General features: G+C 40.7%; 2 protein-coding genes across 3 annotated transcripts in view; one reads left to right on the top strand and one right to left on the bottom strand.

Moving 5' to 3' along the window:
- The window catches only part of Ranbp9 (RAN binding protein 9), an 85,335-nt gene extending 76,727 nt beyond the window's left edge, over window positions 1-8,608 (top strand). For both annotated transcript variants that reach the window (XM_078020549.1, XM_005329128.4), the window contains exons 12-14: window positions 1,282-1,433; window positions 5,070-5,181; window positions 7,616-8,608. In XM_078020549.1, coding sequence (XP_077876675.1) covers window positions 1,282-1,433; window positions 5,070-5,181; window positions 7,616-7,746 — 395 coding nt within the window. In that variant the 3' untranslated portion in view covers window positions 7,747-8,608. The remainder of the gene's footprint in view (window positions 1-1,281; window positions 1,434-5,069; window positions 5,182-7,615) is intronic.
- Window positions 8,609-8,950: 342 nt separating this feature from the next.
- On the bottom strand, window positions 8,951-12,874 carry Nol7 (nucleolar protein 7). The gene is made up of 8 exons (XM_005329127.5): window positions 12,477-12,874; window positions 12,334-12,394; window positions 11,707-11,765; window positions 10,288-10,319; window positions 9,979-10,060; window positions 9,422-9,540; window positions 9,265-9,342; window positions 8,951-9,060 (listed from the first exon to the last, which is right to left on the bottom strand). Exons 1-8 carry the CDS (start codon window positions 12,731-12,733, stop codon window positions 8,981-8,983), a joined length of 768 nt encoding a protein of 255 aa, XP_005329184.1. The 5' UTR covers window positions 12,734-12,874; the 3' UTR covers window positions 8,951-8,980.
- Window positions 12,875-13,420: the final 546 nt, after the last annotated feature.

Raw genomic sequence — 13,420 nt, 5'->3', positions numbered from 1 at the left:
AATAAAGGTATTATGTCCAATTACAACTAAAAAATAAATATTAAAAAAAAAGGCAGCCTAGTTTTGCTCTTACATATCAGGAACCTCAACCTCCAAAGAGTGTTTTAAACATAGTGATGAAGATCAAGATTACCTGGATTTGATTTCTGCAGTCGCCACATACTAGCTGTTTGACCTTGCACAAAGTGCCTAACTGGTCTATGCCTCAAGTTTCTTTATCTGTAAAATGGGTAAAATAATAACTGTCTTATAGGCCCTGGGAAGAGTAAATGAGTTATTCATTTACTGAAAGCTAAGAATACAAAGTACTTACTAAAAGTTAGCCATTATCATCATCTTCATCATATTAATGACATAGTTATTAATGACTTACGGTTATATTATAATAATATAATAATATGGTTATGATATTGATAATTGTTAAGATATGTAAAAATATTTTCTAAAAATAGTATTTTTCTAATAGTGTAATTCATCCTTTTACTAATTAGTAAAATATGGTATCTTCTGTGGTTTTTTGGGGGGGAGGGGGAGGGTGGGGTGGAACAGAGAATTGAACTTGGGGGCGGGGGGTGGGGGGCACTTGACCGCTGAGCTTCATTCTTATATCTGATTTAGAGACAGAGTTTCACTGAGTTGCTTATCGCCTCTTTTTTGCTGAGGCTGGCTTTGAACTTGTGATCCTCCTGCTTCAATCTCTGGAGCAGCTGGGATTACAGGTGTGCGCCACTGCACTTGGCTCTTCTGTGTTTTTATTGAAGTCATTTAGTCTTAGCTTCCACAAATATTTTATTCCATCTCTGCCTATCAGTTACAGCAGCCTGAGAGGCAATTACTATATATTTTTTCCTTTTCTTTTTTTATGTTGCTCAATACAGTTGTAGAGTTGCACTTAATTTTAAAAAGCTCATTTTTTTTTGCAGAGCTGGTGATAGAACCCAGGCCTTGTGTTGGCTGAGCTTGTGCTCCACCCTGGAGCTGCACTGCATTAACTTTATCTTCATAAAGTTCCCCTGAGGTGTGAGACCCCTTCTGACATTAAAGGGTTGTCACCTGATTCTCAGCTGCAGGCTGGCTATTGGATCTTAGACCCTTGAGACTCAAATAAAGTACACCTTTTAGCTGCAAACTTCCGTACTAAATTTAAAAGATGGATAAAAACTTTTAGATGAAATATTAGGAGTGACTATTAAATGAATATACCAAATGTTATTAAAATTTTATATTAGTTTCCCCATTGTTCACCATAGGTAGTAAAATACTTGGTTGTTTTGCTTACAGAAGTTGATTCAAGTCAGTTGAGACGCCAGTTGTGTGGTGGAAGTCAGGCTGCCATAGAGAGAATGATCCACTTTGGACGAGAGCTGCAGGCAATGAGCGAGCAGCTGAGGAGAGAGTGTGGCAAGAACACAGCAAATAAGAAAATGCTGAAGGTGAGTGTGCTTTCCCTCGGAGGAGTTGTAAATGGGTTCAGGGAGTTGAAATGTAGTTTTGTAAAACCTTGAGGAGTGTGCTAGGAATTCTTGTTGGGGAACTTGGACCTGCTTTTTGTCCATTCACTAGTGATATATTTGATGGGATTAAGCAGCTGATCTACCAAGAAGAGCATTGGGCTTAAGGCTGAAAGAATATGGTCCAAGTCCCAGTTCTGTTGCATTTCTGTGTTTGTGTGCCTGTGTCAGCTTACTGTATTAATTCTTAGTAACATTTGGTAGAGTTACTAAGAGAAGTGAGTGCACCGATAAGACTATAGTTGTTGTATTTTAGTAAACATTGTTCCAGGATTGCAGCAAATTGAATATATAATGTGTGTTTTTCATTTTTATGGGGATTAGTGAAGGATTGGGTCATGTTTCATGGCCAGAGTAGTTGAATTTCATTTTAAAATCTTTTGTGGGTTAATATCCACAGTCGATGGTGAGCATTAATAGTGAGTGTTCATGAATTTGGTATATTCATTTAATAATCACTTCCTAGAATTTCACCTAAATATGCATCTGCTAAATGGAGTAAACTAACTAGTTCAAAGTTAACCTCAATTTTGTGTATCAGTTCAAGATGGAGGAGTTCTCTACTGAAGTCAAATTGAGTTAGTTGTGAATATGTTATGGGACTTTAAAAGTTGATTTGTTATGAACAATTCGTCCAGAAGATTTTAGAAAGACACCTCCCCTCCCCCCCGCCATACCACTTGCAACCATTGCAAAAGGGAGAGATGCATATAAAATGTTCTTGAAATGATGCTTAGGTGTGGTAGGAAAGGCAAGCCCCCTGCCCACCTCTCTAGACCTCAACTAAGAGTAATAGTGGGCAGTGCCTAGTTGCCCTTGATATAATACACTCTGCAAAAAAAATTAGTAAAAGCACAGTGACTTTCGCAGTGGCTTCAGTGTACCCCCTGTGTACACATATCGGTGCTCCCCTGCCTAGGATGGGTGAAGGGCCTCTTGTAAAGGTTCAAAGTCTATTCACCAGAGTTGATACTTCATCTACTGTGTAGCACAATAAGTGCTATTTCTGATGGGGACCCTGAGCTACTCCCAGCCCCTCACCCCCCAACCCCAAGGTGAAATTACAATTTTTTAAAAAGTTAAATAAAATTGGTATATATTAGAATTCAAATCAAACATTCATGTATCAGAAAACTAGCTGTCCATATTTGCTTTAGAAGTTTAAAATTTTCTTAAAGTTAGAATATGCCTTAACTCTCCCCGCCCACCTTTAAATATTTCTCTAATGTGTCACCTCTAATGTATAGTACCAATATGCATCATTGCACAACATTTTAGAACTTTTCCTGAAATCAAGAGTGCTTAGAGGAAGCTTAATACTTTGTCTCTATTATTTTAGATTTCTAAAATTATTTGGAAAACCGAGTATTTCTTTGCTAAGTTCTGAGAATATTTTAGGACAGTGTCTCTTAGTCTTGTTGGTATCTGAATCCTTTAAAAATTAAGGATTCCCAAAGAGTTTTTTTGTTTATGTTGTTTGCATCTATTGATACTTACCATATTGGAAGTTAGAACTAGTTGTTCATGTTGGTGCAAGCCTGTGTTCCCAGGTGCTTGGGAGGTTGAGACAGGAGTATCACAAGTTGGAGGCCAGCCTGGGCAATTTAGTGAGACCCTGTCTCAAAATAAAAAAGATTGGGGGATACACCACAAAGGTAGAGCATTTGTCCAGCCTATGCAAGGATTTGGAGTCCGTCCTTAATACTGCAAACTGTATTATTAAATTTAGATAGGGTTCCCCCTATCTTACAACAGAAGTATCTTTGAAAGGGTTGGGGATGCAGCTGCATAGTAGAGCAGTGGCCTAGCATGCCTGAGATCCTGGGGTTTTCCTTCCGTACAAGGGAGGGAAAGTTGTGAAAGTTTAGATTTTGAATTCTGAAGCTGAAATTAGTCATTGATCCTATAGTAAACTCATTAAGTAACATTTTAAAGAAAAATAGCTCTCTTCCCCAAGCCAGCCTCTCTCCAAGATGAGTAGTAGTGTTGCTTTATATTTTCTGCAAATCTCTTCAATGCTTGCTTTAATAGATGAGCTGGATTCTTATACCTATTTCTGAATCTGTTGTGATACACACATCATATAGCCTCTGGAAAACTCGACTTTATAGTTATGAAAGAATGTAAGTAAAAAAGACAAAGAATATCTTAGTGTCATTATGAAAGTAGTTTTGACTTCACAGATCTCCTCAAAGGGTCTTCTTGGACTTGTGTGTCCCACGACTGCATTTTGAGAACTCGTGTGTTAAAGTGATATTTGAGATTATGAAATGTGTTGAAGAATTCTTAAGACATTTTTATACTTCTGACTTGATTGTCTTGTTAGAATTTATATTAATTGAGCAGCATGAAGGAAGGTGTGATTTATGTGGTACCTTTAAAAATTTGATTATATGCCATTAGCTTACTATGTTTTTTATTTTAAATTGCACAAAGCTCAGAAAATGTTATTATGGCTCTGTTTCTTAAAGATATTTCTTGATTAATTGATTTATTCACACTGAATTATGTGAAGATGTTACTCATCTTTATTCAAAGACTATGGATGGCTTTGATTTTGTACCTCTGACTGCTGAGCAGCTCCCAAACTCTTTAGGGGGCTCTCTTAATATTCTCAGCTGCTTCCTTCTCATTCCTCAGACTTAACCTTGATCCACACAAGGATGAATAAGTGACCCACTTTATAAGGAGTCCAAGAAAAAAGCCTAGAGAAGAGCATCTGAACACATTTTTTGCTGTAGTTGAGTCTTAGAAATCATCCTCCCCTCCTCAGACTACATGTGATGGTAGTTATTTTTCAATTCTTAAATATTTTGGAATTGGCATAAACTTCTGAATCCCATGCTTTCGAGTCACTTGACAACATGGCTGTGTTCCAAGAAATGTGTTGTTAGGTAGTTTGTCTTTTTGTGCACACATCAGAGTGTACTTAAACAGACCTACACACCTCGGCTGTACAGTGGGCATGTGGCGTGGCCTGGGCTTGGCAGTCACACATTACCAAGTGTGGTCTATCTAATATACACAAGTGGCAGTGCAGTAGGTTTATTTACACCAGCTCCCCCCCAAACAGGTGAGCGTGCATTGTGCTAAAACATGACACCAGCTATGCTGTCACTAGTCCACAGGAATTTTCAGCTCCATTACAGTCTTAGAGACCACTGTTACGTACATGGTCTGTCACTGGCCTGGATGTCTTTATGCAGCACGTAACTGTACAAACAGGCAAAATGGAAGTTGAAGGTAACATTTATCTAAATCAGGGGATGGGGTGGAGGGTAGTGGCTGAACACTTGAAGTCCTGGGTTGGATCCTCAGCACTGCAGGGAAAAGAAAAAAAAAATAGCATCCCAGACTGGGAAAAAGGAGTTTAAAGATTACAGTAGACTAATGACTTGAAGGATTATTTCATGTATCTATCTGTCTGTGTGTCTGTCTCTCTCTCTCTCTCTCTCTCTCTCTCTCTCTCTCTCTCTCTCAGCTTGGAACCAGCTCTCAGCTTGTGAACATAACAGTTGAACTGTTTGAATTGAAAATCAAATTGTTTGTTTTCAACAGGATGCTTTCAGTTTACTAGCATATTCAGATCCTTGGAATAGCCCAGTTGGAAATCAACTTGACCCAATTCAGAGGGAACCTGTGTGCTCAGCTCTTAATAGTGCAATATTAGGTAAGTAAAACCAAAAAGCAAAACTTCACCTAGCCTCTCAGAATATTTGAGGGTATTTGTGCTAACATTTATATATTTCTTAGTAAATATAGGTTGATTGTATACAATAAAACTTTTAATTTGGGGGCAGTTCTCTTCAAAGGTAATTTAGATAACAGTGACTTTTCATCTGACTTTTAAGATTCTGATTCTCCAGACAACATGAGACTTCAGTCCTGTTTAGACGGCTGCTCAGCTGTCAGCCCTGTTAGGGTTCAGGTCTTTTTGTCACACATTTCAAACTATTTTAGGAAGACTTGCAGTGAAGGACTGGGGTGATCTCAGTACTCACATTTAATTAACTTTTGTAAGGGGCAGACCTTTATAAAGTTCATTAAGTCTTTATTTGTTAAGGACTAATACTGATGTTTGGGAATGGGAGTAGTGTCCTTCGAGTGATAGTTTTTGAAAGTTAATTTGTGTAATAGTAAATGATATGAATTTCTTTTGGTTAATGTGTTTTTGGTTATACAGAATCCACTTAGCTCTACTATTGTTACTAATTTCTCTTATTTTAATAAGAGAAATTAGTAACAATAGTGGCTCTGTAGGGAAGACTGTTGTTTGAAATTATTACACTATAGCTGGTCATGCAGTCCTAATTGCCAGGTACAACTCAAACTTGGGCAGAATTTTTGGAGAAAAGTGACCAATTTTCTTATTTGTTGGGTTCCTCAAAGGAATTAAATTGTTCTGGAACCTATCTAAGGTGTGTATTCTTACTGTGCTATAATAGGTTCAGCTATAATTAGTGCTTCAGTTCATTAACTGTCATTCCTGTAAAATTAATGACAAATTATAAATTACTATGCATATTTGTATTGTGTGGTATTATATAGATTTTCCTACATATAGTGCATAATGCATTTATATGTAATTCTTATGATTTTCCTATGTCTAAAAATTTAAGTATGTTTATTACTGGATGCCTCTGTTGGCTAAAATGAGACTGTAATCGTGTACCTAATGAATGTATTTGAGCAAGGTTAATTATTTCCCTGTTAGTCTTCAAGAGTCATTTAAAAAAAAAAAAAACTTTTTCAGCTTAGTAAATGAGTTCTTTAATAATCTTAACCCACAGATGTTTTGAAGAGTATTGTTCTCACTGGTCTGTGTACCTTGAATACTTTTCAAGGAATTCTCATTTCCTTTTCCCTTGTACCTTTACATTCTAAGCTTGCTTTTGATTTTTTTTTTCTTTTTTCCCTGCTTTGATTCTTTAGGAAGTATTTTTTTTCTCTCATCACCATAGTGCAATTTGGGAAGGGCGGGGATTACAGGGATTGAATCCAGAGGTGCTTAACCACTGAGCCACATCACTAGTCTTTAAAAAAAAAAAAAATTAATTGTAGTTGGACACAATACCTTCATTTTATTTATTTACTTTTATGTGGTACTGAGGATCGAACCCAGGGCTGCACACGTGCAATGGGAGCGCTCTACAGCTGAGCCACAACCCAGCCCCAAATCACTAGTCTTTTGTAAATTTTATTTAGAGACCGGATCTAAGTTGCTGAGGTTGGTTGAATTCACAATTCTCCTGCTTTAGCCTCCCGAGCCACTTGCACCATCACACCCAGCCTGTTGCTATTCCAAGTTCTGAATCAAGGGGAGTTGAATTATATAGGGCTCCTTACCAGCTGTGTATCTCTGTATTTGTCCTTTCTCGTGAACTATGCCAATGAGAGACTAGTAAATTTTACTAATAGAGAATCCCCATAAATTCGGACACCGGTCAACATACAGAGAAATTACCAGCTTCTGAGTTAGACTACTTTTACCTTTACTTTTTTTTATCTCTGCAAGTAATAAATGTGTTAATTATTGCACTTCTGCTCCAGCTGACAAATTTATGGTATGTAGCACTCTAAAAACTTCCACTGTCTGAACTATCAATTTTAAGTTGATTCCTCCAAAATTTTAGGGTGATCCTTCTGTATGTTCTCTGACATCACTGTTATCTACCCCAAATATCACTGACCACTATGCTTTGGGGGTAGGCAGGCAGCTTCAATTGAATTCTGTCCTCTCAAGGTGGGTGGGTATCACTGGAAACTTAATGAAAACCTGGTTCTCCCCCTGGTTAATGTCAACCCACTCTGGTCAAGTAGAAGAGAAATATTAAATATTACTTGCCAGATCGAATGTCATATAAGTTGTCTTTCCCATCATAGGTACGTGTCTAATACTTTTCAGAGCATGATTTTGCAAGTTTTTCTCTGTTGGTCACCTGGGAACAGTATGGTGGAACAGTATGTTCAAGGCATCACTCTGCCTTTGCTAGTGAGGTCATAGGAAGCCATATAGGCAGATACTTGAGTAGGAAACACAATATTTTCTTGATTATTTTAAAAAATGTCTTACTGCTATTTGTTTTTAAATCCTTTTTCCTCAGAAACCCACAATCTGCCAAAGCAACCTCCACTTGCCCTAGCAATGGGACAGGCTACACAATGTCTAGGACTGATGGCTCGATCAGGAATCGGCTCCTGTGCATTTGCCACAGTGGAAGACTACCTACATTAGCTATGCATTTCAAGAGCTCACACTTATATTGTGGCATATAGTCAACATGGAAGTTAGACCAGCTCGGCTGATTTGAAATTTAGATTTTTTTAATTATGTACTGGGGACAGGTTTTTGTCGCTTTACATTGCTTCCTAGTTTACAGCATGATGCAAATGATTTTCTAACTTAGTGTTAGGAGAAATTATTTTCCATCTTTAACCTCTTAGTTGTCTAAGAGTTAAATATTACTGAATTTCAGACATTCAAATCGATCATCAGAAATCCTTTAAAAAATTACCTAAAACAAACCAAAAAGTCCTGCCTTCTTTGTGGGGAGAAGAAGGGGAGAGGAAATGGAACAAGTTGTGTTTGTGTTAGCATGTGGGTGATGTAAACTTCAAATTGGGAGATGTTCCGACCCCTGCTCCCATATAAGCATTCAATCAGTGTAACTTGCAAAATGCATAAACATCCGACAGTTTGAATTTATAGTGTTGATGGAAGAAATCATTTTTAATGTGTACTGTAAAACTTGAAATACTCAGGAGCTGAGTGAATATGTTCGTTGCTACTTACAATCCCAACCTGTTAGTCCCAGTAGTTTTGTTTTAACATGGTCTTTTCAACTTTGTTTCCTGTTTAATTACAGATGACTTCTGTTGTAGACTCACAAGTTTAACTGTTGTATTATAACAGTATTACATGTCAACAGTGTGGTTATGACCTTTATTTATATAAAAACCAAATATTTAGTCAATTTACTGTGTCTTAATTTAATCTTTGTACACCTTCCATTTTTAAGTGCTTAAATGAGTACTATATTGCAATAAAAATGTAGTGATATAATTAACCAGCCATTAAAAATTTACTTCTACAGATACTAGCGTGTCAGTCGAGTTTATATATATATTAGGCATATGTATACATTTATAGTTAATGTAGAATTAGAGCAATTAATGTCGATGGTTTTAACTGCTTCTCAGTTTGACACCCAGACACCTAAGACTGTCTTTGTTTACTGGATTGAAAAAAAAAAAAAAAAAGGAAAATAATTTTAAGACTGTTTTTTCTTTCAGGGCTCTCAAAGATGAGAAGGCATGATCATATTCCAGAAAGATGAAATACAGCTAAATATTTCTCCAAACACAGACTTATTATAGTTTTTATAATGACACTTTGAAAAGATTTTTATAAGAGAAATGAATGCTCTAAATTCTCTACATACACAAAGTACAGATTCTTTATTTGGCTTTTACTTTGATTTATTAGTTTTCATCTTTCTGAACATCCACCGTCGTTTAAACCTCTTGGCATTTTGTTTTTTCTGGATTCCTACAATAGAAAGTTTTATATAAGAATATTAGTTAAAATTCCTGAGAAATGTAAAACTCAAGACATTCTTTTGAAGATTCTCTGGTTCATGTGAATGGGATATAAATTAACTAGATCTGTTCAATTATCATTACAAAACTATTGTCCTCAAAAGAACATTCAATTTACAAAAGTATCAGAGCTGAAAATAGAGCTGAATCTTACCCCAAGCATGATTCAAAAACTGGGCTGCAGCCTTTTTCACCGGTAACCTCTTGTTGTCAAGAGACAGAAACTTATTTACTAAAAAAGAGAATCATTTATCATTTCCTTGTTTATTTTGCAGTAAAAAATGAGCAAAAATAGTCCACAAGCAAATTACCAGTAGTTCTGTTGGTTCCTGGGCCATACAGAGAATTATGTATAAAGGCTTTGGCGGCTTGTTGCCTTGAATCTCTCAGATCTTGGTCTTTTAGCCTTAGGGCTAAATAGCTTTTCTGGCTGGTGATCAACACAAAAGATCAAAATAAATGACATGCGCTTTCATAAACAGCTTTATTTTTTTGTGGTGCTAGGGACCAACCAGGCAGAGGGTCTCCCACTGAGCAACACAGACACCCCTCCGCTTATTTTCAAAGGAATTATTTTTTCATTTCAAATAGTAACATAAAAAACTGTAATTCTAATTTTGTATATACACAGATACAACTGAAGTATAGGGTGGTTTTATAAGAAATAGTCAACTTCGCATAGCAAGTAAACGTGTGTGTGTGTGTGTGTGTGTGTGTGTGTGTGTGTGTGTGTGTATATATATATATATATGGTTTTTTTTTTTTTGCAAAGGATCCAATCTGAAAGTGCTAGTAATTAAAATATTTTCCCATACAAGCCAAGCTAATGCTTTTATCAGTTTCTTTTATAGGGGGACAGGGTGATTACCTGGCAGACTGTACTTTTTGTACTTTAACTTTCTTGGAGTCACTTCCTTTTTCACATTCTTCATTTTTCTTTTGCAAATTAACTGAAAAATTGAGTTCCATTTTCTGATTAGCATTCAAGCTTACTTTTAAGTCTCTATTACAGACTTGCCTGGGTATAGGTTTTATTTATAAGAAGCAGAAGTCACAGGCTTATGCTAACCTTGGCTACACCTAGGCCTGTGCTAAGGAAGGGCCAAGTAACATTGAACTAAAATATTTTTAAATGTACTTGACACAGGAGAAGTTCATAAATGAGAACAATTCATACCTTCTTTCAACTTTCCTGGTGATTTCTTTATGCTAAGGGAAGAAGAAGAAAAAAAGATTACAATGGCAGAGTACTTGAAACATGCTACACAATTCCTGCGGCTTTATGTAATTCGGGCTTGCCACCCCTCCCCTCGCCCCAATTATCGGCATCCTCAATTTTTACTCAGGACCTCTGTTTTGGGAAAGCAAAAGGCTTTCTGCAACGCACCATACCAATTCTCAATCAATGATCTAGTATTATGAGGATCACAGTACCTTCTCAGGATTTAAATCTGAAAGCATATTACTAGGCTTCAAAGGAGTAGAATGGAGTCTTGAACAGAATCAAAAGAACCAAAGGTAGGCCTAATCTCACACTTGGAGAAATCACAGAGGATAATTCAACAGTTTATAGTCACTGGAGAAAAGGATCAGACTGATGACAACTGACAAATAAAGTATGAGTATACAGAGTACAATGCAGAACCATTTGCAACAAAAGGTCACAAAGGAGGAAATCAAAAAAGGGTGTCACTTTTAAGTTGATTTTAAAATAATGAAAGAGGATTCAACAGCCGGAGCTACATATGTATTTAAGACATGAATTGGCCAGGTGTGGTGGCACACACCTGTAATCCCAGCAGCTGGGGAGGTTGAGGGCAGGAGGATCCTGAATTAAAAGCCAGCTTCAGCAAAAGCAAGTCCCTAAGCAACTCAGACAGACCCTGTCTCCAAATAAAACAGAGAGCTGGGATGTGGCTCAGTGGTTGAGTGTCCCTGAGTTCAATCCCCTGTACCAAAAAAAGGAAAAAAGAAATTCTAGAAAACTTTCTTTTAATAAAAAGTTGAAAACTATTGGCCTACATAGAAGGGGGCTAAACTTTTGAACTTAAAGCAGGAGCCAAGAGAGATGACCAAAAAAACCCAAATATTTAAAAGTCTAAAATCAGTCGGTCTTGAGTCCATGAGCTAGAGGGAGATGACAACTGCTGACTTTTAAATGTCGTGGATGGCAAAGTCACTAAATGGGGAAAAGAGGAAGAACAGTGGCAGGTAAGGCATGATTTGAGAAAAGCTGAGTTTTCGGAGCTTGCTGGGTAACTGTCTTGCACTTCACTAAATATTAAAACATTTGTATTCAACACGGTCTATCCTTTTTTGCCCCAACTGCAAAAAGTGCTCAACAAACTTTATTCAATGAATACACTGCGATTAGGAACTCAGAAGCTAGAGTTATCTAGGGGAATAAACAAAACTAAGCCTAAAAAGTGCCATATTTCCCTCTTTCCGCCAAATTCAAATATCCCCATTGTGAAGCTTATTAACTTAGGTTCCGTAATTCCTTCAATTACATGGGTGGATTCCAGCCCGGAGTCCCGAGATGGCTGGCTACGCTACGTGAGCAAGAGTGTCCCTGAGTTCAAGGTCCAGTACTCACTCAGTGTGCGGCGCTGCAGTTAACTGTTCTAGAAGAAAATCTGGAAGTAGTTTTCTTTTCTTTCAGAAAAAAAAAAAGACATTAAAAAATCAGTACCGTGCGTAAGACGACGCCTGGTTACAAGTCCCCATCTTAAGGGCAGCTGGACTTTGGGGCTGGACACTCTGGCTCTGGAGCCCGGGGGCGGGGACACTGGGCTCAATGAATGACTTCCCACGCTCTCCAGACCTGTGAGAACCTGGAGGGAGACCTCAGCTCCCCACCTCGGGTCACTTAGGAGTTGAAAGGACTTCAAGCAGGACCACCTGGAGGCACTTCTCTGAGCTGCCCACACGAGACAGCGAAGCGACCAGACCCTGCGTCTGAACCAGCTTCCTTCACAAATGGCCCCGTTTCATCTCGGCGACCGAGACTCCGACGGGAGAAACCACCGCCGCGATGCCCAGCGACCGGGGCGTTTCGCGTTCACAGCTCGTCCACCCGCGTTTCCGAGGTGGGCAGCGGAGGGCCCCGGCGCCTCGGTCCGGCCGTGCGCCGTCTCCCGCGCACCAGGTCGGCAGCCCCGCGCGACAGCGCGCCCCGCCCGGCAAGGTGGCTGCAGAACGCGGCGCCCCGCCGCCCTCCCACCTTCTGCTCGATGAACAGCTCCTCGCGCCGCTTCCTCTTCTCCTTCAGCAGCGTTTTGTCCCTGGGAGAAAGGACGCGGGTCAGCGGGCAGGGCCGAGGCGTCGCCAGCGCCCGTGCTCCCCGCCGGCCCGCGGGCTCCGAACCTGCGCACGGTCTCGCGCACCCGCCGCTCCTCTTCTCTCGCTTCGGCCTGGGCGCTGGCGAAGGTCAGCTCCTCTGGGGCCTCGTCGTCAAGCTCGTCCTCCCCGTCCTCATCCTCCAAGGGCTCAGCGGCCGCCCCGCTGCTGGGCTGCCCGAGCAGCAGGCCGTGCTCCGCCTCCTCCGAGGCCGGCTGGCCTTCATCCACCATCGCCTCCGCCGACGCGGGGGTGCGGGACGCGCGCGGCCGAAGCTGCACCATGGCTCACGCTGCGCCGATCAGTCTGACTTCTGACCCGGAAACAGCTGCCAGCTGAGCGCGGCTTGGAAGAGTAAGCGACGTGAACTTTTATCGCCCCCTGCAGGTTTGGAGGCCCCAGGGCACGGAAGCGCGTGCGCAAGATGAGGGGCGTGGCCCAGGCCTACGGGGGCGCGTTCTCTCGCGACAAGCTAGTTGAAAGGGCGAGCTCCCGTGGCGCCACAGCTGCCCGGGTTCGGGCTACCCTCCTCCGCTGCGGGAACGTTCGCCGTCCGGTGCCAGGCATTGGTCACTTGTCGCTGCCTTTTTTTTAGCACTGGGTTCGGTTAGGTCCTAAGTTCATCGGTATTTGTGGGTATGGCTCCAAGCGCCTCGCAGCTTCCACCGGGAAGAAATGCGCTCTAGCGGAAGGACGTCGATGCCTCCCTCCTGCTGTCACCCACGGGGGACGCAGCCTGGCTTAGCTAAATCCTCAGCGTCCGACGCGCGCCTGGCGACCCCGGCCGCGCAGCCGCTCGGTCTGTGTGGCGCCCCAGGAGAACAGACGCTTGGTGAGTCTAGAACCCTCGTCGGTTCCCGCCCGCGACTGACCTTCAGCCGCCGCAGATGGGAGTGCGACCTGTGGAGCGCAGGGCACCGTCACGTTGAACGTGGCGCGCGCTCGCTCCGCCCCCACCCCGGGTATTCTCT

Source organism: Ictidomys tridecemlineatus, chromosome 8 (assembly GCF_052094955.1).
Source record: "Ictidomys tridecemlineatus isolate mIctTri1 chromosome 8, mIctTri1.hap1, whole genome shotgun sequence".
NCBI lineage: Eukaryota > Metazoa > Chordata > Mammalia > Rodentia > Sciuridae > Ictidomys > Ictidomys tridecemlineatus.
The sequence above is the reverse complement of the archived record's forward strand: the minus strand, read 5'-3'. Positions and strand labels throughout refer to the sequence as shown.